This window comes from Neopelma chrysocephalum, unplaced genomic scaffold (assembly GCF_003984885.1).
Source record: "Neopelma chrysocephalum unplaced genomic scaffold, ASM398488v2 Primary Assembly neopelma1_22b, whole genome shotgun sequence".
NCBI classification, from domain to species: domain Eukaryota; kingdom Metazoa; phylum Chordata; class Aves; order Passeriformes; family Pipridae; genus Neopelma; species Neopelma chrysocephalum.
The window spans coordinates 28,743,698-28,769,739 of record NW_020897690.1 but is presented as its reverse complement, the minus strand read 5'-3'; the positions used below and the strand labels follow the sequence as shown (position 1 = coordinate 28,769,739).

General features: G+C 39.9%; 1 protein-coding gene across 5 annotated transcripts in view; it reads left to right on the top strand.

Moving 5' to 3' along the window:
- The window catches only part of PIGN (phosphatidylinositol glycan anchor biosynthesis class N), a 107,970-nt gene that overhangs the window by 8,706 nt on the left and 73,222 nt on the right, over positions 1 to 26,042 (top strand). For all 5 annotated transcript variants that reach the window (XR_003534064.1, XR_003534065.1, XR_003534066.1 and 2 more), the window contains exons 2-5: positions 10,733 to 10,993; positions 16,165 to 16,286; positions 17,429 to 17,527; positions 22,102 to 22,208. Coding sequence is in view for 2 of the 5 variants with exons in the window: in XM_027682271.1 (XP_027538072.1) it covers positions 10,767 to 10,993; positions 16,165 to 16,286; positions 17,429 to 17,527; positions 22,102 to 22,208 (555 nt within the window). In the remaining 3 variants the exon portion in view is untranslated. The remainder of the gene's footprint in view (positions 1 to 10,732; positions 10,994 to 16,164; positions 16,287 to 17,428; positions 17,528 to 22,101; positions 22,209 to 26,042) is intronic.

Below are 26,042 nucleotides of genomic sequence, written 5' to 3'. Positions count from 1 at the left end.
CAGGAAATCTTTTTTTCTTTTTTTTTCCACAGGAATAGAGAAAGCTGAGAAAATCTGCTACTTTTGGTAGCACGAAAAGGAATTAAACAGTCCATATTGAGATGAAAATACAATGTTAAGCTGTAGAACAGTAGTGCTTGAAGAAGACTTGCTAGTAGACTATTGCTGAATGACTTGGAAATCAAGCAATATGCAGGAGGATTTGCAAATACCTCCTGAGAACAAGCATAGGCCCCCCAAGTACTGTTACCCAGTGAAATAGCTAATTCACAGCAAGATCACTCAGAGTTTCTTGTTGTTGGGTTTTGCTTTTTCCAAGTTCTGAATTTCTAGCTGCCTGCATACTGAGCAGATGTAATTTTGCTGTATGTCTACTCTTAGTTCTGTTTCCACTTGGCTAACAAGTGGTACCAAAGGCTGATGCTCTTGTTTTCTCTTTCATACCTCAAAGTAGTCATCATTTCTTAAAGAAGTGCCCTTGTTCTCTTTATCAATGCTGTCCCATTGGCAGTGTTGTTCTCAGGTGTGGGTTTTTTTGCCTGGGAGACTTGTGGATACGATTTCCCATGTTTAAGGATAATTCAGAGAAAATGGCATAGGCTGACATTGGGGTGACTGATATGCAGTATGTTCAAGTACTAGGACACGATGTGTTATTGGTGCTTTGTAGGCCCTAGTCAAATGGAAAGTTTTGGCAAAAGAGACTTTTCGAGGCAGGCATAGTAATTTTGATTATCAAGTGATGTTAAAAAGAAAATTAAATATTCTTTGAGCTCTTTGCCTCAGGTTTGGATGTGCTTTACTGAACCACATTTAAAATTTAAAACAGATGTCATTTGTTATTATAATCTCTAAAATGCTCAGTGAAGATGTTGAACGTAAAATAATTTTAAAGAGAGGGTGTGAATTACAAAAGCTACTTTAGTGCCAAAGCAAGTGGAAATACTGTAGTTGCAGTTTCATTGTCTGGCAGAGCATGTTGTGATTCAATAGAGAAAGAAAATGAAATTTTGGAGAAGAGGAAAAGGGACTTTATCATTTTCCCTCTTCATAGTACGATTGCACAGTGAAGTCAAGATGAGAATTTTGGGTTTCCTATGTTTAGGAGGTGTGTAAAGACGCGAGAGAGAGTTACTCAGAGACTGGCTGGCAAGTCTCTCGTATAAATTACAGTCAGTGTCTTATATGGTCTTGTATAAATTACAGTCTTGTGCTGTCAATAGGTGTGTGTGCTGTGACAGAAGGAAGGACTTGGTTGCATTTCTCAGCTAGTATAACTCTTTAAAAATCTTAAGTAGTAAAAGCATAGGGTAGGGCCTGCTAACACTGTCTTAGATGTTGTATAGCTGCCATACCATGCACAATACTGTCAGTTAGGCCGCACAACTTCCACTTTGCTCCTCTGCCCTAAGGAGAAGCATCATTTTTTATGTATGGACAAATTGTGCAGTCACCACTTTGCCAGTTTAAATTACAAAATAAACAACCCTGTTTAGTTGAAAAGTATATTAGTCAGACAGAAACACAGCAGCCATTCCTGTCTATTGCTCTTTCCTGTAAAAGATGCTTACCAAGGCCATTGATGCTTATTGAAAATGCATTTCCAATGGATTTTCTTCATCTTAATCAACAGACTTGACAGTATTAGTGAAGCATGGTTCCTCTAAAAGAAATGACTAATGTGTCTTGAGCTCCCTGTCTTGACACTTTATTGTCCTTAACAAAATATTCCCGCCAGTGGGGCATATTCCATGAAGTATTTTGTGTATGTTTTATTGCGTATTTGGAGAAAGAAAAATATAAAAGGGAAATGTTACATTTCTTATGAAGAACTATATTGTATTGCAGTACAAGTCTGGTTTTCTTTGCATTATAAATAATGCTGAGAGATTATAACTTCAGAGAGGATGCATCTTAGATGTGGATTACTTAGGGAAAATGTGTGCTGCATTTAATTATGTCAGCCTTCCTGTTCAGCGCTGAGGGACCTGATCCAGCCTGGGGCTCTGGATGTAGTTTCTATGGTGTGAGTCAAAAAGAAGGTTAAAAAAAAAAAGTCTTGTCAGCAAGTTACAGATCAGCTTGAAAAGAGGGAAAAGCTCATGTGAAGAAATAACCTGCCTGCTTCTTGTCCGATGGTTGGGCTTAGGTGGCTCATTGCAGCTGTCTTGCTCCCCTGCCACCATCACAGTCTGGGTGTTTTAGTCCTTACACTGACACAGCTGTTGGTGAGGCAATCACAGCTGGTAGGATTTTTGGATATTGTTTTGATAGGTGCAAATACAAAGACAGAAAGAGTCCCTTCATCCTCTCTGCCACCAACTGGGAGCTGAACTTTCTCTCTGAGAATTCAGTATGATGGCAGGGTACCACCAAAAAACCCTTCTCTAATCTGTGTATCACTTTATTCTGGAAAAGTAATTAATTACAGTCAGAAGGTCCTTGCTGCTTTTCTTTTTTTAATCTCCTAGACTCTAAGAAGGGTGTCCTGGTTCTGCCTTGCTGTCTCTCAGTTCGATTGCTCCCCTGTGTCTTCTCGCTCTCCTCTCTGCTCGTGTACAACATCCAATAAAGTGAGAAGCTCTGAAGTCTGCTGAAGCCCCTGGCATCACCAGGGCAGTGCTGATTTTCTACTTGATCTGTTCCTGTGAACAACTCACGTTTAACAGGCAATGAGAAGCTTAGTGGATCTTTAGTACTTTCCTGTCAAGAATCTGAAAAGGGTCTTCATTTAAGACTCCACACCAGCTTTATGTTGTTGACTCCAAATTGTTTGAAGAAAAACTATTTTATTGGAATAGTTTAAGTTCTGATATACTGGAGTTTGGACAGAATCATTATTGGCTCTGTATTTAGATTAAGAGATGGTGACAGAAAGGGAAAAATACAGAAAGAAAAGAATAAATCTGAGTCTGATATATAGCTTACTAGTTGGACTGAATCTAAAGAGGAGGTGATTTGGCTGCCTGTATTAGGATTCTAGGATTCTGTTATAGCAAATGATATATTTGGATGGACAGTAAGAAATGGCATGTGACAAATAGGTAGCAATGTGCTCTTTTTACCTACAAGACTAGGAGCTTCTCTGTCTCCTCTTGGTGTGATAGGCAATGCTTAACAGAATTAAGTAGAATAATGCAGTTAAAATTTGAGCAAAGTTTGTGTTTTGCTTTGTGAAAATAAGGACTGTGGAAGGTAGCGGACTAAATCATTTGCTAAGGGATTGCCTGAGAAAATATCACAGAACACAAAAATATTGAGATATCCTTGGCTTCAGTTTTCTTGACAGAAAGATGTAAGATGTATTTTCAAGTGACAGTTTGTTTATCCACATTTTGAATGGTCAGGCGCCTGACGGCAGAGATATTTTGGCACTAGTAATTAATGCATCTGGCTCCTCATCCTCAAAATTGTGTGTGTTTAATACATCTCTATTTTTCTTCTCTTGACAGGCTTTGGCTTTTGCTTTTCATTATAAGCTAGTGCTTAATCCACATTTCCCTTTTATCCTGGTTATTTTTTCCTTGTGAGGAAGAAATTGTTATTGAAATCGTTATCCTTGTTATTTCTATGCCTTGTGAGCTTTCTACCTTAAACAGCCAAGCATTGGGCTGTATGGAGAAATTCGCTCATTATGACCTCTGTAATAGAGGGAGGAGAAAGTTAAAGGACTTTCTTCTGTTGTGTATTATCCCACAGAAGCTGGGTTTAATTGCTGTATCTCATGTGAGACACAGAGAAATAGTATATAGATAAGCATGTTTCCTGGTGAGACAGATACATACACAGTGATATCTCTGCTTTCTCCGTACCAAGATGGTTTGAGGAATGTCTGAGCATTCAATTTTTACTGAGTTAGCTGCTTCCTAGCCAGAAAAACATGCCAGAAGGCCGCTGGGCCCCAAGGAGTTTGATGCTAATGCTTCCTTCCATTTGCAGCTCCTGATGATGCTGACAGGCCTGTCAGAACACCTGTGAGATCCTGTTCAGCTTCTGGATTCCATGTTGGACTGGCAGGTTCAGACTGAATTTCAAACTAGCCTGTCAAATGGTGAATGCAAAAGCACAAAGGGGGAAGAAAAAGGTGCCTGGTCTTGGGTGTTTGTGCGACACGGATAGGATGGGTGCTTTGGTTTGGAAGTCCCAGAGGAACCTGGGCAGTAATAAAGAACTTCCTTTTCCATTGAAAACCATGTACTGGAAATGTTTTGTTCTTCTCTGGTACTGTTGATGTCTGAAGAGGATATATTTCACAAAACAACTGTCTTAAATGAACTTCAAGCACTTTGGGCTGGCAAGGACCAAGTTTGGTTGTACCTTGATCAAGATAAAAAGGTGTAGAAGGTCGCTGGTGCCTCTCCACCCAGAGATGAGTGCTCCTTTGGAACACCTTAGTGGCTTAGTAGTTTGAAAGCCAGACTTCCATTAGAAAAGGGTGTGAGGTGCCATTCTGACATTCAGCTGAATGCAATTAGGAGCTTTCAAAGCCCTTAATATCTGTGGGAAAGTATTTGTAAGCCTGAGAATAGACTACTTTTCACAATGTTATGTCACAGTGATAACACACAAAGTCATGTATTAAAGGGACAATGTAAGCTAACCTAGAGGCAGAAGGAGCAGCTGTGAGGGATGTGGCAAAAGCAGGGCTCTGGGAGCTGCTTGTCTGGAAACCATATGATGGTGGTGAGCAGTTGGATATGTTGGGCCCAGAGGAATAGTCTAGTGTAATGTAGTCAAACTGGTTGCAAAAGAAAGTATGCTTTTTTTTTTTTTCATTAATTCCATTGATACTATAGTCTAAGACAGCATTAAATTTGAATTGTGTTGACTGCATTTTTTTTTTGCTGCAAGCAAGGACTGAGGCTTGGGAAGAGTTAAAGCAAAGAGAAATAACTAGTGGAGAAAACAGATTATGTTACTAATATTTTAATTAGAAGAACATAGAATATGTTAAGCTGTCATGGCTAGGCTTCGCGAACGAAGATTTGGGAAGGGCTCTACCCACGTTTCTTGCAAGCGCATTGGTGGCTAAAAAGGCCAATATGAGAAAGGCATGTCCGGTTGCAAAAGACACAGCAGAAAGACTCCTTAGATGGTATATTCTGTAAGGCTCGATTCTTTCTGCGTTGTCTTTTCTCCTCAAGGGTGATCCTGCGTGCTTTCTCAAAAGCATCAGCAGCGTTATAGATGGTCTGTCTCCAGGCCTCCCGATTGGAGGCCAGAGTAGACCAGTTATGGTGATCAATATGGCCGAGGCTGAGATGTTGTTTCAGGGAGTCCTTGTATCTTTTCTTCGGGGCTCCTCTCTTGCGGCAGCCGGTGGCAAGTTCACCGTAAAGCAGGATCTTGGGGAGGCGGTGGTCCTTCATCCTAGAGACGTGCCCTGCCCAATGCAGCTGTGTTCTCAGCAACATGGCCTCAATACTTGTGATTGCTGCCTGTTCAAGAACAGATGTATTGGTCACATAATCTGACCAGTGGATGTTTAGGATTGTACAGAGGCAGCGTTGATGGAAGCGTTCTAGGAGACGCAGGTGGTGGCGGTAGATGACCCATGATTCGGAGCCATATAAAAGAGTAGACAGCACTATGGCTCTGTAAACACTGATCTTGGTACTTTTCTTCAAGTGTTTATTTCACCAGACTCTTTTATGAAGCTTTCCAAAAGCACTATATGCCTTTGCTAACCTGTTGTCTATCTCCCCGTCAATCTTACCATCCGAGGAGATGAGGCTGCCTAGGTAATTAAACTGTTGGACTGATTTGAGTTCTGATTGGCCGATGGTGATGTGGGGATGATGGGGGACTTCCTGAGGTGCAGGTTGATGGAGAACTTCAGTCTTCTTTAAACTGACTTCCAGCCCAAAGAGCTCAACAGCGTCTGCAAAGCAGGATGTTAAACGCTGCAGGGCTGCTTCTGTGTGGGCAACAAGGGCGGCGTCATCAGCGTAAAGCAGCTCCCGGACAAGATGGTTTAAGGTCTTGGTGTGGGCCTTCAGTCGCCTTAGGTTGAATAGGCTTCCGTCAGTACGATATCATATGTAGATACCGTCCTGATCATCGAGGTCTGCCGTGGCCCTTTGGAACATCATGCTGAAAAAGACTGTGAATAGGGTAGGAGCGAGAACGCAGCCTTGTTTCACACCATTCTTTATTAGAAAGGGCTCAGAAAGTATGTTGCCATATCTGACTTGGCCGTGCTGATCCTCATGAAGTGAGATGATCATTTTAAGGAACTTGGGGGGACAACCTAAACGTTCCAAAATCTGCCATAGACCTTTTCTGCTCACAGTATCGAAAGCCTTGGTGAGGTCGACAAAGGTTACATAGAGACCTCTGTTCTGTTCCCTACACTTCTCTTGCAGTTGTCTGAGAGCAAATATCATGTCTGTGGTGCTCCTGTTGGCTCTGAAACCACACTGACTTTCAGGTAGAATTCCTTCTGCTATAGCAGGTATTAGTCTGTTCAGGAGTATTCTTGCCAGGATTTTGCCAGCAATGGAGAGCAGAGTAATACCACGGTAATTTGAACAGTCTGATTTAGTACCTTTCTTCTTATACAAGGTGATGATGACTGCATCACGAAGGTCTGAAGGTAGTTCGCCTAGTTCCCAACAGCGCACCACAAACTCATGAAATTTAGCATGGAGTGCAAGGCCCCCATGTTTCCAGACTTCGGGAGGAATTCCATCAACCCCAGCTGCCTTGCCGATTTTCACCTGCTGTATGGCCTTAAGGGTTTCTCCTAAAGTGGGGGCAGTATCCAATTCGTATTTCACCGGTTGTTGTGTGATGGACTGAATTGCTGAGTCTTGGACTACACGGTTGGTACTGAAAAGAGTCTGAAAGTGTTCAGACCATCTATTCAGAATGGAGGTTTTATCTGTCAGAAGTGTTTGACCATCTGCACTGAGTAGTGGGCTTTGGACTTGGTATGTAGGCCCGTATGCTGTTTTCAGGGCCTCATAGAATCCTTTGTGATCCCCTGTATCTGCACATAGTTGAGTTTTTGCAGCTAGATCGGTCCACCACTTATTCTGGATGTCACGGAGTTTCTGTTGGAGCTTGCTGCATGCAAGACGAAAGGCTGTTTTTCTTGCGTGACAGGATGGCAGTGCAAGGTGTGCTTGGTGGGCAGTTCTCTTCTTTCTCAACAAGTCCTGGATTTCTTGATTGTTTTCATCAAACCAGTCCTTGTTCTTCTTGAGGGAGAACCCTAAGGATTCTTCAGAGGATTGCAGGATGCAGCTTTTAATATGATGCCAAATTGTTTCAGGGGAGGAAACTGCAGAATCTGTGGAATGGTTTTCGAGCCTAGTTTGAAGGTTTGCCTGGAATCTTTCTCTTACTGTGGCTGATTGGAGATCGTTAACTTGGAGTCTTCTCCTTGGGATACTGCCCCTTTTGGGTTTGAATTTGAGATTAAAGTTGAGTTTACAGCGCACAAGCCGATGGTCTGTTTGACATTCTGCGCTGGGCATCACGCGGGTGTGGAGGACATCGCGGACATCTCTCTGACGCACCAAGACATAATCAATGAGGTGCCAGTGCTTAGACCTGGGGTGCATCCAGGTTGTCTTCAGACTATTTTTCTGCTGAAAGATAGTATTAGAGATGGTAAACTGTTGCTCCGCACAGAATTCTAGCAGAAGTCGACCATTATCGTTGCAGTTTCCAACACCATGCTTGCCTAATACTCCTTTCCAGGCTTCAAAATTCTTACCTACTCTGGCGTTGAAATCACCAAGGATAATGATCTTATCATCTGCGGGCACCTTTTGGGTAAGGCAGTGCAGGTCAGTGTAAAATTTTTCTTTTTCAGCAGGGTCAGCTTGGAGAGTTGGGGCATATATACTGAAGATGACAACGTGTTGGTTGTTGTTTAGTGGAAGGCGTAGGGAGATAATGCGATCAGAGTGACCTGTCGGCAGATTTTCGAGTTTAGGGACAATAGAGTTTTTGATCATGAAGCCGACACCTGAGAGATGTTTTTCGGTTTTGGGCTTACCATGTTTTCTGAGGCTGCCTTCCTTGTGAAGGTGAACTTCACTGAGAGCAGCAATGTCGATGTTAAGACGAGCCAGTTCATGGGCAATTAGGGCAGAACGTCGCTCAGGACGTCCGCTATTCGCAGAGTCGAGCATGGTTCTGATGTTCCAGCATGCTAGAGTTAATTTGGGTACACCTTTGGAGGCAGGTGCATGCCTTTGTCTTTTGCTCTTTGTGCGACCGCATTGGAAGAAGATGCCCGTCGGTCTGCGGTTAACCAACCAGGTGAAGGTGGAGATGAGCTTTGTTTAGGCCACCTTTTCTAGGTCCCTCTCCGAGTGGAGCAAGCAGTGCTGTCCTTGAAAAGGCTGCTTGGTCGTTCAGGGTGCTGCCCCAAGAGACTCTCATCTCCGTCAGTCTCAAATGACCAATATCCTGAACCGCCTGCATGCAGGGTTGAGTCTGTGGCTTCCAGTGCATCTTTCACCTGCCGTTTTGACCCTCGCCCGTCGCTACAGGACTTTTTGCATGTGGGTAAAGCCTTCAAGCCTGCGCAATGGATTTTTTAGGTGAGATGCAGTATGCGCAGAACTGAACCCACCCTTTAATCCTGAGGTTCATCTGCCAGGGCCGAGCAAGCTTGGACGGTGGCAGCGAGGTCCTCAGGACATAGGTTTGATTAGAGTGACCTTCTCTTAGATGGATGGCCTTACAGGGCTAAGCGAGCTCCATCTGCCCGGGTTTGGGATGAGAGTTGTCCTTCTCCTAGGATGACTGCCAGAAGGCTAATGAGCTCATCCTGCCCAGGGATGTAGTTTATCTGGTCCTATGGTTTTGACCTGTCTGGCATGGGCGACCCTACCGAACCCTCGCCAGCATAGCTCGCAACCACATAGGGGTACATAGGCTACATGTTAAGCTGTAGAACTGTAGCATTGGGAGTATGCAACAAGTACCTGATAGAATTTACTGCTTTGTTTAGTAGGGTGATTAGTATCATCAGTTTAAGGCGTGAATAGTTTGGATTCTCTTATCAAGCACAACTACACCAAAAGAAAAAGCCCTATGGAAAATAAAACTGATTGAATAAAATGAACTTAGTGGTATTTCTGTGATTGTGATTTCATATATTTAAATTGATGCAGGAACCCTGAATACTTAAAAATAAACAAACTGATACAGATATCCCAAGTCTCTCTTAGAATCTCACTTGTAGACATAGAAGCATGTAAGTTCCTGATTAACAAAAAGTTTTTGTTTGATCACTTAAATGTAACTACTGAATATCTCTTTGAAATGTTGTTTTAAGTTATCTCAATTTTGTTATGTGGTTTTCTCTCCAAATCTCTCAAATGAGAAATTACTATAGTAGTGTTTCGAATTAGGGTTGGAGTTGTTGCATCTGTGTTTCAGTAAGGAAAATGGGTGGAATTAGAAGTTATGGTTAAGTTGTATACAGATCTGAACTTTCTTTTGAATAGTAAGTAATATTATATATCAACTTTCAAATCTTTATTAGTATGTTTCTGTTTACCTCTGACTTTCCTGGCCTTTTAAAAAATTTTATTTTAAAAAGAATCTTTCAGAGTTTTGGTCAGAGTTCAGATTATTTGGTATTGAAGCCTTTTATCCTTATTTGATAAGAATAATAGTCTTACCATATGGTGGCTGCCTGTCTCCATTCAGCTGCTGGAATTCTGTAAGTAACAAGATAAACTTAATATGTATATTGACATTTAGAAGCAATAACTAGATTCTTAACAAATTGTTTCTTTTAAAGAGAGGTGTGTATTTACACAGTTAATCTGAACCTTCCAGGCTGTTAGGAACATCTGTTTCTAAATTGATGAGTGGAGGTGTTGTTTTGTAGAGGTTGATAATTAGCTGATATTTAAATATCTAAGTTAGCAGCTTGGACAGCACTAATAGTACTTTGTCAGAACTAAGCCTCATTCCAACCTAGATCCCACACTTACCTGAGCCAATATACATATTTACTTGCAGCAGGCATCGCTTGAACCCCACAGTACACTTGGCAAACATGTACATTTCCAACGTACCTGTTATTAAGCATATTTGTATCCCTAACCTGACATTAGAGGGTGACAGGGCAGGAAAAAAAACATTCAAAAAGGGAATATAAATATCCCTGAAACATAATTCTGCAGCTGTTGTGATTTTGTCACCTGTTTTAGAAGACGAATAGCATTCTGTGCTCAGCACAGCGTCTTTGTTCTTTTAAAAGAAGGGTTCTGTTTCTACGCAGAATATAACAAGCCCAGATTTGATAGCAAACTTGGGAAAAAAAGCAGTATTGGATGGATGTTTGCTATAGGATGCCTTTCTCTAGCTGTCTGGCTTCTGGCTTGCATTTGCCAGACTTCAACTCTGTTGTGCAACTAGCCAGTAGAGGGTAGTATGTTCATGGAGACTTTGTGTTGTCTGAGTCTTCTGTCACTGATGTAGGTCACAAAACAAACTGGCTTGATTCAGTGGTCTTTTGAAGCTATCTAATAAACCAGTAAAAACCAGATGAGTTGCTGAGACATAATGGCTCTCTGAAAGTCTGAATTAGTCACGCAGTGGCTTTTGACTGGGGGAAAAAGCTTGTTGGAAACAGAAACTGATTATGGATCATGAGTAATGGCTGTGAGTGTTGTATTGCCATTCTATAACAACTGAAATAAATACTGATTCTGATAAGTTTCATTTGCCTCACTTTATTTTTCTCCCTCCCTCTTAGTGTTGGACTTTGCCTTTGCCAGCCGGCTGTTGCCATGGATATACCAATCTTCATACTTGCTGGTCTCCTTGTGCATTGTGTGTTCTTGGTCTCCATTTTTGACATCTACTTCAGCTCTCCCCTGGTCCATGGAATGACCCCTCAGCAGACTCCACTGCCACCTCCAGCAAAACGTCTTGTACTCTTTGTTGCTGATGGTCTGCGAGCAGATTCACTCTATGAATTGAATAGTGATGGCACCCCCCGGGCACCTTACCTGCGGTAAGTCCAAAAACTCTACTAATCCACAAGATTTCGCTTCTGAAGGCAACTCTATGTAATGTCAAAAAGAGAACAAGAAGAAAAACAGCAACTATGGTAGCTTGAATACTGCCTTCCCTCTGCCTTTGAAGTGACAAACTTTAAAGAGTTACACTCTGCATGAGTTTGGGTTCGTGTCCCTTGTCAGGAAAGCTGCTAAAGCAGGAGCAGTGTAAATTGAGTCAATATTGTCCCCTGCACACTACAGATAGCCAGTAACTGAGAAGAGTGTGAACTTTCTCCATTCACATCAGCATGGTATCAATTCTGAAGCCTGACAGGCAGGCGTTAATTTAACTGCTTCCTGGATGTTCAGTTTAAGAGTAGTAGTTCATTAACGTGCTTGTCTTCTAACTCTAAGCTTTTTAAGGAGTGATTAAGAGATGTCCTGAATGGATCTAACAGCAGGCTGTCACCTCCTCTTTGTTCCACCCTTCCTGCATGCCTGACCTTGGTGCCTCCCTTGTGCTCCCTAGTGTGTCTGATTGCTTAAGGGGGTTGATTTGGTTTAAGGTTGTGAAAAATAAATCCTGCAAAAAAGTCATAGCCTCACGTGCTTAGAACCAATTTTCCTTAATTTTCCCAGTTTCCTTGTATCAAGATAATTAATTGGTTATAAGACAATTAATTTCTTAGACTAAAGAAAACAAGACAGTTGTGTAACAGCACTGGTTGGCTTGAATATCAGAACAAACCCAAATAATCAAACATCTGAAGCTGTTAGGGCTTTTGCAGTCCACTACTGCAAAAGTAGTAAAGAAATGTGAGGGGTCCTTGCTACAGTGCTTGCCAGCTTATATGTGCTTACTTATACCTGCTTCTGCTGCTGTTACTGTTTTTATAAGGTGCTCTTTGCCACTGGCAGATGTCTGACACATCAGTGGGACTTGTCTTTTAACAGTGGACTTTACACTTACTTCAGAGCAGTTTCTTTTCTTAGCAGTAAAACTGTTGGTCTTTTCCATCATCAACCAACACCATCGAGGTACGAATGGTGTAATTCCCCATCAGTAGGAGCAATGGTGGGTAGTGGCCAGGAAAGAGTTATAGTGGGTATTTTTGTCATTAAATGGTTTGAGTTTTTAAGTTTAAACCATTCAGCATTATCATACCTATCTAGAAAAAAGTTAAACCATGTATTGGCTTGTCTAATGCTGGAAAGTTGGCACTTTTGTTGTCTCTGCTTCACCTTGTTTGTGTAGTTAGAGACTTTCTCTTTCAAAACCTGTAGAAGTAAAACATTGTCACTGGTGCTGCAGGTACATGGGTGAATGGAGGGGAAGAATGGTCTTGTAACAAGCAAAGATTCTGGCAGGTCACCGAGTGGAAGAAAACACCAATAGAGGTTTGAAGTGCCATCTGTATTTTTCTTGTCTCTCATTCTGCATAGAAGTACCTGAGTGTGAACATGTTTGTGTGAGAGAGGATGAAAAGAAAAAACACGTGGCATGTTGCGCTTTCTGAAATGTGGTGGGCCAGGCAGCCCAGAGCGCATCTTCAGATCCATTGCATAAGCTGCCACAATTTAGAAGCAAGAGGCCCAGTGTTTTGTCACCAAACCTTTGAGCTACACAACTTCCATATGTTAACTTTGTAAACTAGTTGACAAGATCAGATGTTGGTTTCTGGAAGTGTTTCCTTTTTTATTCTGCCAAGTTATTGCTGTCTGAGCATTCCTTTTCCAATAATATTAACCCAAAGTATATGCAATTTGTAGATCAGGACGGTATCTACATTCGATATCGTACTGATGGAAGCCTATTCAACCTAAGGCGACTGAAGGCCTTAAACCATCTTGTCCAGGAGCTGCTTTATGCTGATGATGCCACCCTTGTTGCCCACACAGAAGCAGCCCGGCAGCGTTTTAACATCCTGCTTTGCAGATGCTGCTGAGCTCTTTGGGCTGGAAGTCAGTTTAAAGAAGACTGAAGTTCTCCATCAACCTGCACCTCAGGAAGTCCCCCATCATCCCCACATCACCATCGGCCAATCAGAACTCAAATCAGTCCAACAGTTTAATTACCTAGGCAGCCTCATCTCCTCGGATGGTAAGATTGACGGGGAGATAGACAACAGGTTAGCGAAGGCACATAGTGCTTTTGGAAAGCTTCATAAAAGAGTCTGGCGAAATAAACACTTGAAGAAAAGTACCAAGATCAGTGTTTACAGAGCCATAGTGCTGTCTACTCTTTTATATGGTTCTGAATCATGGGTCATCTACCGCCACCACCTGCGTCTCCTAGAACGCTTCCATCAACGCTGCCTCCGCACAATCCTAAACATCCACTGGTCAGATTATGTGACCAATACATCTGTTCTTGAACAAGCAGCAGTCACAAGTATTGAGGCCATGCTACTGAGAACACAGCTGCATTGGGCAGGGCACGTCTCTAGGATGAAGGACCACCGCCTCCCCAAGATCCTGCTTTACGGTGAACTTGCCACCGGCTGCCGCAAGAGAGGAGCCCCGAAGAAAAGATACAAGGACTCCCTGAAACAACATCTCAGCCTCGGCCATATTGATCACCATAACTGGTCTACTCTGGCCTCCAGTCGGGAGGCCTGGAGACAGACCATCTATAACGCTGCTGATGCTTTTGAGAAAGCACGCAGGATCACCCTTGAGGAGAAAAGACAACGCAGAAAGAATCGTGCCTTGCAGATTATACCATCTAAGGAGTCTTTCTGCTGTGTCTTTTGCAACCGGACATGCCTTTCTCGTATTGGCCTTTTTAGCCACCAATGCGCTTGCAAGAAACGTGGGTAGAGCCCTTCCCAAATCTTCGTTCGCGAAGCCTAGCCATGATGATGCAATTTAATATCAAGTTTACTGTTTTTGCACATTCATTCCTAAGTGTTCAGTCCCTTATCCCCTTTATAGTAGTAGGCAACATAACATCCAGATTACTAATCTTATCCAGGTAGAGCATGTGGGGAACTACTGTGTTGTTAATGCGGAAAGATTTTCTTTAAAGGAACAAGAACCCTTCTTGTAGCAATGTGCTATAAATAGAAGCAAAATTTTATTAGGTACATGAAATTAAAAATAAATATCCATTAGGCTTGAAGCAGATTGCTAGATGATATATGCCAAGTATCTACTCTTTTACAAATATTCTTGATAAATCTGTTTTTTAGCAGTGTTGTGGTAGCTGTGAGCAATAGTAGGTGATCTGAATTGCTGCGGTGGTGATTTCAGGGAAGATGTTTTCTTCCTTGCCTGTCATGTTTCAGCCATATTACTATATCATATTAATATTAATCATTGTTATTACGGGTAGCTAATGTTTATACTGTCAAGGAAATTAATTTTTTTCAGTGGTTCTTCTGAGTAAAAGGCTTTGAAATGATTCAAAATAGCTAAATGAATTCTGAACAGGTAAATTATGATATCTGGCTATATATTTTTATCTATCTATCTATCTATACTTTTGCTTGATATATATTATTGTTGACTTGAGATCCTGAAGTCAATCCTATTGTTGACAACAGTCCCACAAAATCAAAGGTAGAGGATTACTTTCTAATTCAATAGAAATCAAATTCTATTGAAAACAATTTCCTACCTGTCGTGACCATGAAGTATGAGAATAGCTGCACGTTTTATTTTTGTCTTAAGTCTTCCATAAATACTAGTGCAATACATCCTAATCAGTCTTTAGTGAGAATAAACTGGAAACCACTTCAAGTAGTACTTAAATTCTGTTTTCAAATACTTTTCAGTCCAATTTGCCTTAAAACCTAGGTGAGAGCTAGAAATAACATGTCAGAGTGCTATGTCTCTGTGTGCTTTTATATTTCTCACTAGTATTTGGGCTATTCCAGGCAGTTCTGTGAGCTTTCAAGTAGGCCATGAGAATGTGAGGTCTAAAATGAGTTTTAAAAAAAGCACAAGCAAACCATGAATGCTGCAAACTTAGAGTAGAGCCTGAAATTTTAGGCTGTAGTTCAATTCTTGCTTCATTAGTGAGAAATATATTTACAGCTGAGTATAGAGATCTTGTAACTAACAGTCGTATAAAATCTCTGTTAAAAACAAAGTTAGCATGAAATTAGAATTTACTTGGACTAAAACACATCTGATAAAAATATAGACAATTTTGTATCTTATATCATGAATAACAACAGTACAATTTTCCAGTAATTTGGCTGTTAAAAACTGCTTTGAATTTGTTCAGAAGATTCTGCTGTTTTATCCTAAAAATCAGTATAAGGTGTGTCCGGGTGTGTTTTGTTTTCTTTCTCCCCATGCTCTGACAGTAAGCTGAATCTTTCTCTTCATCCAGAAGATGGAGACAAGAAAGCAGCATATGGTAGTGCTCACCACTTGCTTTCCGGCAGGCCCCAACTGTTCATATCTTCAGCAGACAGGAATAGTTTATGAGGCTGTTTCTTACGGTTGGGTTTTGTCCCTGTTTTCTTTGTTTTTTGTCTCTTGTAACTATTGTTTGTGCATAAACCCTAGACAATTTGATGTATTTCTCTATGTGTGGTGAGAAGGTATTCTCCTTCACTGTGATGTAATTACAAAAGATAAAAGATTTACTTAAATTTTCTTCTTGTTGCCAAAATTATTTGCACCTTAAATTTGCATGCGGTTCAAATTCTCTTCATGATGGCTTCCGATATTCAGTACAGAAAAAGGCAGACTTGGTCACAAGAACTGGTTATAATTGAGCATATTTAATGAGTAAGATAAGATTTAACTAGACACTTTCTAGCTAAATGGAAATAACAGAAAAAGTAGCATCAGGCAGAAACAAGCTTTGGGGGGGGGATGTAAGCTGAAGTGGAAAACAGCAGAAAAAAATAGTATGTTAATTTGAAGTGTATTACAACACCGGCTAAACTCATCTGTTTGCAGTGCTGATGAGCCACAATAGTAATGTTCTCTGTGGGGTGTCATAATATAGGACTACTTGCAGGTTAATGTTCTGCTTGTTTTACTGCACAGCAGGTGGTAGTGAAAATCTGGTTTAGTCTGTGTTCTGTTTTTTTTTGGGGGGGGGGGTTTTTTTTTTTTTTTTTTTTTGTGCATTTCCTGCCTCCCATCTACCTGTACTCTTTTTATTTGCAATTTGTTGTGCTTTCAAGAAGTCATGAGCATTAACTACCTCGTATCCTTTTTTCAGGGGTATTCTAGAGAATAACGGCAGCTGGGGAATCTCTCATACCCGGGTCCCAACAGAATCCAGGCCGGGGCACGTTGCACTTATAGCTGGATTTTATGAAGATGTCAGTGCTGTTGCTAAAGGTATGCTTGTCCTAAAGCTTTGAACACTGTCCTCTGAGATAAGGTGTTTCAGTGATGTGCTAGGCTTCTAGATGATTATTAATGCATAGTGGTTTGTATACCATGATTATGTGGAAAATAGTAATTTTGGATGGATTTTCCATTCTTAATATTGAAAAGCTGTGAAAATAGCTTACCTATGTTAATATTTTGTGACATGGTAAAATTTAGCACCCTAAAAGCAGAAGTATTTTATGGCCTCACCTCTTCATGTAGCGGAGATTTTAATTATCATTTGGGATGTAATAGGAGGTGGCTAAGTAGATGTTGAAACAAGTAATGTACTGTAGTGTCTTAACTGAACTATTGCTGTCTTGAGTTGGAGAATCAGGAGGAAAATAAAGCAAAAGCCCCAAACATGTATTTTGTCCAGAGCTGGCTGTCACTGCGTGCTTGGGGCTTAATTATGGGGAACAACGCTTTGTTTTACTGACTTGGTCTTTTGTGTGGTCCTCTGCCTTCCCTCAGGCTTCCAGGCATGACCACTGCTGATGTTGTGTATTGGTTTTGGACAGGGGAGGTGAGAGGAGTAACTTGGTTTTATCCATGTTCCTAATCAAAAGCTTCTTCCTTCTGACAACTCCTACAAATCCAGGATTGGCAGGAATTGTTGTTGAGAGATCTATGTATTTCTGCCAGCTGCCTTTTTGTGGAAACAGAAGATCTTGGAGGTTGTATTGTGATGAGTGTGTGACTGCAGGAAATATGACATGAGTGTGTAATTTATTGCCTGAAATGCCAAAAACTGAGTTCAGACAACAGGGGATTTAGAATTCAGGAGAATTTTAGCTGTTTAGAAGGTAAATCAGCTGTGTGTTTTGCCTGTTTGAATCCCTGCATAATGAGATTGGCTTAGGTTTTCAGCTCAATTCTTAATGAAGGGGGGACTAATTATAATAGAGGTTGAAATGGAGTTAAAACTAAGATTCACAAGTTGGAGTTCATTGTGCAATAATATAAATATAACTTATGTATAACTTAAATATAACTTAAATAACATAACTTATTAAAAATAACCCAAGCAACATTTTGCATGGACTATCAGTCTTGTCAATGAGATCTTCTGGCAACCACATTTAAATCCAGGTGTATTTGTTTAACAGGATGGAAGGAGAATCCAGTGGAATTTGACTCTGTTTTCAATGAAAGTAAATATACCTGGAGCTGGGGAAGCCCAGATATTTTGCCAATGTTTGCAAAAGGTAAGGCTTAAATTTTATGAATCTTTAACACATAGTTATCAGGTAGTAAAATAGAGACACTTAAAAATTTTGAGTTAGAGAAGAAGGTGAATGACATATTTCCAGTTTGTGTATTTGTATATACTCTATATTTGGTTTCTAGTTTGTGAATTTGTGAGTTTGAGGGGGTGGAGGAAAAGAAGCAGGCTTTTAATGAGGATGTCTCTATTTATTAGTCATCTGTTTAAATAGGCCTTACCTAATTCTGTCAGCATACTAAAAGAAACACACCTTAAATTTTAAGGACCTAGTATTTTTTTCTTTGGTTGAGCTTTAAAGCTCTTGTTTGCAAGCGTGCAGCTGGGGATTTTCTTCCTATGCATGCAGCTCCCACTGATTTGGGAGATAGAACATGCTTTTTGAGTGTCTGAGCTGTAGAAGTAGCTTATTGTGGGTTATCCTGCTTCTACTCTGAACAATAATATGTAAGTGGAAGAACTACATGCAAGCTGGAACTTGCTGGTACTATTTCTGAAGCTGAGGTGTTCTGCTCGTGGTATGCAGTGTATTAAAGTCTTGTCAGCCCAGTGCAATTGGTCTTTGAGTGTGCAGAGATTGCTGAGCAACACTTCAAACAACTAAAGGTTTAATATTGTTGTAATGAGGGCATATACACCCTTTTGCATACTCTCAGAATAAACAGACTGAAATGAAAAGGAGATGAGCTAAAGGCATATGCTGCAGTTCTGTTTTAAGTATTGGTATTGACAAATGAGAAAAATGGGATAGGCAGAATAGGAGTGGAATATAATATTGGTTTAGAAAAAATGTACATCGTATTTCTCATGATGATTCTTGAACTTTTTCTGAACTCATGTCTCTTCCCTTTCTCATCCTGATATTCCCCTCACATCCCTTTTTTCTGTTCTTTGCTTGAGCCTCATAAATTTATGGTTTGCTGTAAAAATATCTCCTGATAATTTCCCATGACCTCAGATTACAACTTGTATTTGGAAATCGTGTCATAGCGGCTGGGGAGAAGGGAAAGGTAGTTGCCCTTGCACAGATTATTTATATTTTTGGGGATATGTTCTTGGGAAAATATTTGGGGAATTCAAGAGTTTCCCAGAGCCTTGTCTTTCTACTGGTTTTATTTGAGTAAGAAGATAAGCAGAGGACTTGGGAGCAGCTTTGATGTTATCTGTAGAGATGTGCAAGGATAATACTCTCAATAAGGCTTGTTCTGAGTGGTATCAACAATGGAGCTTCCTTTTGCAGGGGGGAGGGAAATCCCCCAAAGTTGGCAAAGGTTTAGTGCAGCAATGTATCTGAGAAGTAGTGGCTGTGTGGGAAAATGAATCATGGTTTCTCATGATAGAGAGATAGATTAACTTCTTTTAGTTAGAAAAAGATATTTTTCTTCTTTCAAGGAGGAAAAGTTTTAGAATACAGAAGGAAGTGTGATCAAGTGTTTATTCTTTAGCTTTACTTTTACAAAAAGCCAAGAGGGACATAGGGCAGCATAGCTTAATTTCTCTCCTTCTTTTCATGTTGCAAATTAGTGAGGTCACAGCACTCTTCTTGTGTGTATTTTATCATGCTAAAATTTTCAGAATTTCATTAACTATTTCACCACTTCCATTGGATGATGAATAAAGACTATATAACACCTGCTGCTTTTTGGGAAGGATAGAAAAATCTTTTGTTTCCTGTCATTGTCTATATTCCCTAGATACTTTTCTTGTAATAAATCTTCCAATGAAATGATTGAGGATTCTATAGAGAAGGCAAATAAAATACTTGCAGATTTTTTTCAATATCAGAATAGATATACATGAAATCTTAATCTGTCAAAGTCTTAATGACTGTGTGATTAGTGTTTTAGTCTGAGATAATGTTTTAAGTGCCTTGTATCTTTCGCAGGATTAAAAGGTGTTTGTTTCAAATAGTTAAACTCATTTCAGATATGTAAGTTCAGTGTGCTAATTTTAACCTTATTTTCTATGATGCTTTTAGATTATACCCTTGAAATTATCTGAAAATAATGTTCTTTGAAAAAGCCTATTTTTCTTCCAGAATGCTCCTTAAAATTTTGAGTTTCTCTTCTAGAGTTACCAGAATTTGGGGTTTGACCTGAAAAGTCCAGTCCTGTACTCTTGTCATGGTTCTGGGTGGGAGAATAATCTAGAGTATTAAATGTCACACAGATAAAGGAGCTGAGACTGTTGCTTCTCTTAAGGGAAGTAGATACTAGTCTATTGCACCCACAGTGCCATTTGTTCCACAGGTTCCCGTTCTCTTTCTTGGAAGCTTCCAGAAACTCTAGGGTCATTGTTTAAATTGAGTATGAAGAGGGGTATCATCAAGACCATGGGGACAACTGGGACAAACCATTGTTGGGGTTATTCTGGACAGACAGACCTCTTGGTCTCCTGTTTTAGTTCCTTGTTGCTAAACAACACAAAATTTCTCACATTCCTCACATGACTGTGTTTGCTGACAGCTCTCTGATGCCCACACTCTGTCCAGCTCAGTGTCTGACTGTCCTCGTGCATTCATTCTTCCTTCCCCTCTTTTGTGCCTGCAAAATTTGCTAGCAAAATCTCCTGCTGGTCTGGACTCTGATCCATGAAAAGCTTGTCAGACACAGAACTGCCTCACTGTAAGTCTAAGTAAGGTGTGATAATTTGATCCATGATCCAAATATTTGGATATTGATGCTGAGGATGAGATAAAGTGTCGGACAAGGGAGCAAAAAGGTGTTAACTGGTTTGAGAGTTTCTGGCAACTTCAGTTATTTCCTGTAGTGTGATAGCTTCATCAAATCCAGTAGAGCTCTATGCTTGCTTTTAAAGGATGTTTTCATCCCTGGCTTCTTTCTGTTTCTCTATCCCATCTTTGCTTCCTCATCCCCAGACTTAAAGATAAGTGTTGGTGTACTGTCACCTGGCACCTCTCAAATAACAGAAACAAAATAGTATTTTCTAACATTTTGCATAGTAGGATTTCTTATTAAAAAAAAAAACAACAACAAAAGAAATGTATATTTTATAAGCCATGCAAGCACTCCAAAACTTTCCTAGTATGACTTTATTTTGCTACTGTTTCTCTTTATAGCAGTGCAGGGTTGGGTGGGTTGTTTTGTTTTGCTTTGGTAGAAATTAGAAATGGGTAAGTGGTAGATGTATTCCTTCTCTTGGTCTGCAAACTGTGTCCTGTCATTTGGCTTCTTTGGTGTGGCACTTCTCAAAGAAGGTCTTCTCAGGTTTGCTGTGACATTGTGGAAAAACACTACAGCATTCTACCCTCTAGATAGTGTTGGACAGGACTTATTTCTTCTTTTCATCTCATTTATCCGCAAATTGGAACTTCTGAGTTTACTTTTTAATGCATGGCAGTATTTTCTTCCTTTTCTTTCAGACTGAGAACTGCAGCAAGTGTTCTGTATTATAAGTAGTTGTAACGTCTCCTGGGGCGCAGGGGAGAGCTGCACCAGAAAATCTGTGCCAGCTTTCATCTTCCTGGCTTGAAATACCTGCATCCCTTTGGGTGGGTTTGCACATAATCTTGGCTAAGCAGCTCCCTTATACTGCAATGTTAGTTCATTCACAAGCCTGGAAGCTTACACAATGGCATTATATAATTGTGACATCCAGCAAATCAGTTATGTTCTTGCTGGTCATCAACCGATTGAAGAACATTTCACTCTCTGTGAGTTTACACTGTCACGGTATAAATGGCATCCCTGAGCTGTAACAGCTCTGCCGTTAACTGAGTTATTTAATTAAACTTCACCTAGCTTCAGATCTTTCTAGGACTTCTAAAGTTTACTTTCTTCTAGGTCTCCCCCCCCAACCCTCTCTGCCTTTCTCTGCTTTGCTCCCTTCACAGTGAGTAGAGAATGAAATCGACTTGTCCAGATGCTGTGCTTGCACATCACTGGCCCTTGTGTTGTACTTTGTGAGTGAACATAGTTCAGTAGTTCTCCATTTTCTATTTTGGATGCATGTTTTGAAGATGCAGACTTTGAAAATTGTCTTCCTGAAGTTGTCCACTGGGTTTTTGATAGCTAGAATTGATATACAGGAACCCTTCTGATGCCTTCATTATATGTGATATCTGATGTTTTCCTGTGTAAAAGACCTCATAGATAGGGCATTGTCTTGTATGATTCAGTTGAAAAACCAAAAGCTGAATATATTTTTCTCAGTCTCCCTGCAATGAAGGAGAGCTTTAAATGAAGTTCTAAATATGTATCTTCCTTGATTAGAAGTTTCCTGGTGAAATTCTCTGTTTCAAAATGAAATTCTGTTTAATTTGCTTGAACTGGGATTTGTTTTAGTACTATCTGCCTTTCCATACTTTATTTCCTCACCTGAGCATACCGGATAACACTGTTCCTCATTCCTCTGAGATGCTGATAACCTAATGAGGTAAAATGGTATCCAGGTTTCAGAAAACCATAAATTATGGGAAAGTTTAAAATAAGGATTATCATTCCTGATAAGTTTCTATTCCTGTGCATGAAAGTATTTTTGACTATGAAAAGAGAAAAAAACCTTTTATCTTGTATACCACCTATATTGTTTTTGCAGGTGCTACTGGAGATCACGTTTATACATTTTGTTACACAGCAGAAAGTGAAGACTTTGGAGCACAAGATGCAGCCAAGCTTGACATATGGGTTTTTGATCATGTTAAGGTAAGCAGACAATCTTTTTATGATAGCTGTTTATAAAAAGCACATGTTAGCTTTATCTTAGAACATGTAAACCTTATCATAGAACTGAAAAGGAAGAAATTTTTGGAAGATGTATCACGTGGGGTCATAAGTAAAAATTGCTTGAATCAACTTTCATGACTAGTGTAATGGGTGCTTAGAGGAAGCATTTGTCATTCTGTGCTGATTAAAAATCTAACACTAATAAAAGCACCCTTTAAAAACATTCTTGGCTTTTCTTTGTATTGTTTGCCTGTAATCTGAAAGCCATGGAGTATTACAGACCCTTTAAGATCTTGAATGCTATTAGTCAAGGATTTTATAACAGGTCTTACAGCATGGCAGAAATCGTAAGTCTTCATTATGATAAAGAAATGGACAATGTTATTGGCTTAATGTTTGTCAGACTTGCACCCTGACTGTAATTGTTCATAGTGGCTTCTTCTGATACATGTAGCTGGCTTCTGATTATCTACTGTGGTTCACACTGTGCTGTGACAGATGAGTCAGAGGAGTCACAGTTAGTTTGGGGGGGAGAAAGGGGGAAGCAGAGGCAGCTTAGGCCCTGGAGCACTATAATTTGTTGATGTGGTGCTCTGCTCAGCTGACTTGGGTCAGTGCTGGTTCATGACTTGTTTTCTGTGACTCTATCACTGTAAGTATTAATAGTCCAAGACACATAATTTCTGAGTACTCGTTAATTTCTGTATTCCTGTTATTCCATGCTACCTCCCTTGTTCTGGATTAAGAAATGCTGATAGTGGGCATTGGTGTATGAATATCTGTATCAGTGAAGCAATTAAGTGAGTTACTTTCTGGATCTCATAACAATCTTAATGGAGCTTAAGACTTCAAACTTCTTCCACAAGATCTCTGGGCAGTACGCATTAGTATTAGCTAACCAGCATAAATCAAATCAAACAAAAAATTAAACCAAATAAATCAATAAACCAAATCAGCATCTATTTAGGAAGCCAAGGGTGGTTCTGCTTTAGACAGGGACATAGGGTGGAAAAAATGCATTATAGTTTGCTAATTTTCAAAGGACGTGATTTCCTGAGTTTGCAGGTGAAAAGATGTTTTTTCTAATGCCATCCTTTCCCTGAATGTGCACTTTGTGCCATGTTGTGTGTTGTAATGCATACGAATAATAATACAAATCAAATTAGGCTGTCAGTTACACTTGAATAGCTGTTGTCATAAAGTTGCGCCCTGCTGTCATTTGGAGCTGCACAAGTATGTGAGGGTGGTGCTGCCTTTTGCTTCAGAACACCTAATGGTATTTCTCCTTTCAAACTCTAATGATGTGTTTAATATATATGTCATTGCTGATTACTTTTTCCTCGGAACCAGCACCATTATTTTAAAGACATATTTTGCCCATCTAAATTTCATACTGTGAATGGATAGGACTTGATTGACTGGCGCAAACCACACATTCCATTAATCATGTCTCCAATTACGCATCAATGATTGCTTCAGAAGTGTGAAACTCGAGGCTTACTGAAACCGAGGTCACTCTGTTATTATAGGCAAACAACTTCCAGCTGTGCTAATGAGATTACATATAAGTAGGAGTGGCAATACTCTTGGCCTACTCTTTTTATTCCTCCTTTGAGTTTTATATCAAGAATTTAACAACATATTGTTTAATTCATATGTTAGCCAAGGTGGTCCCTGGATTTCTGCCTCTTCAGTAAGTAAAAGATGGTAACGTGCTCCTTGTCTACTGTGTAGTCTGCAGGTCCCCAGGTGTCATGAGGGCCACTCGTGCCTTCCTCTTCCCCCAAAAAAGGTGGGCATAAAATGAAAAATGGCTAAGTAATGTTTGGGGTGCTAGTGCTGGCACTTTGAAATTGCTTGTTCTCTTAAAAAAACCACTAACTAATGGTAACTTGGTCAAAAGATGGGTAACTCTCACTAGTTTTTATTTGTATGGCTCAGAAGCAGATTGCTTAAATCATGAGTGGAAGAAAAATTTATGATACTTGATAGTTCCTGTCATGTCTGCTCATGATCAAGGTGCTCCTAACCCTTTCTTGGGACAGAAAATTTAGCATAGACTGGACTGTGGGATTATTATCAGCAGCTGCATTAAAACTCAATAATTTTAATGTGCAACAATAGCTTGGAGTTCCGGATAGGCATGGAGTTGATTGACTGTGGGTTTTTTCTGGGTTTTGGGTTGACTTTTTTGGGGTTTGATTTAGTTTTTTTAGAAGCTTTCCAAATAATTATGGGACTGAACATAATCTAGTGTGATGTGGCCTGATGATTCTCAATTAAATAACCTTTACCTAAATCATACTATGAGTCTGTGCTAAGAAAAATTAAGGAGCAAAATATTGGGAGTGTAGATTAACTAATGGAAAAAAAAGTCTTCCTAATGCATTTTTGATTTTTTGAAGTATTTTGTGGAAAACAGTTTTATAAGATTGAACTCTTTTTTAGGGTAAAAGGTTGAAAATTCCAGGAACTTGGTCTTGGAGATGAGTCCCAGTAATGGCCTAACCACAATTTATTATGATCAAAGGATAGGATATGCTCCAGATATTCAGTTGGTGTCTTCTGACTTAAATGGACATTTAGATACAGATGACAAATATTTGGTGTTCTTTTCTTTTATTCCTTTCTCATTTTGAGCACAGTACTTCATTCTTGCTTTGACCCCTTTCTGCTGGAAGAAGGCCATCCAAGCCTTCAGACTGTCCCTTCTGTGCAGGGTGGCAGCCAGATTCCAGAACTGAATTATGTTAAACTTTGAAGCTGTGCAGACAGTGCCATGACCTGATGTTTGTGCCAGTGGATTTCAATACAGATAGCTCTGCTCTAATTAGCAGTACAATGGTTGAATGATTTATTTTAAATGCGTAGGCGTCTTGTTCATGATCATGCTCAGCTGATCCAAACCTGGCATATGTTTATCCTGCGTTTGTACATTTTACATCTGAAAATGAGCATAAGTATTTAAACTCTCCTATTAACACAAATCAACATGCACAACTTTAAGCAACCAATTAAATTAAGTTGTCCTAGATTATGTATGAAGGAGCTCTGTGGAAAAAAACTTTGTTTGGTCTCTCTCTTTGTACATGCATGCAGTCAGCAACAGTTTGTCAGCCATATTAAAGGATCATGCTTCCATGGAAGCTTTGTTTGAGGGAACAGAGGGTCCCCAACAACTTAGATGTTTAACGTCTGTAAGTTCATATTCTGTTCAGACATCTGTAAGTCATGTATTTGTTAGACCTGCTAGGTAGTCTTTTTTTCTTCTTTGCTTTCTCCCATCTGAGAAGGGAGATGATTAAAGATTTCACATAGTTATAACCAAACTTCTATTGTAATGTTTTAATTGGTATTACCTTATAATTAAGTTCACATCTTGCTATAAATGTTTTAATGGGAAACTTACTGCTGATCTTATTAAACTGCATATCAGTTGTAGCCAGTGCATTGTTTTGTTGTTAGTTGACAGAAAATCATAGAAAAGTTGCCAGAACTATATAAAAATAAGTTTGGAAGAAAGCTGTAGTGATCATCAAGTCCAACTCCCAGCATGAAGGCGGTTCTCTTAGAGCGAGCTGCTCAGGTCTTGCCCAATCAAGTTTTGAGCATCTTCAAGGATAAGCCTTTTGAGAAGCTGTTCCAATATCTGGATACACTTATAGTTTAAAAAAAAAAAAGTCTCTTTGTCTTACTGGAATTTCCCACATTTCAAATTGTGAGCTTTACCTTGTCCCATTTCCGAGGCCCTCTGACTAGTCTGGCTCAGTCTTCCCTTCAGCCTCACAGTAGATGGTTGTAAGACAACAATGG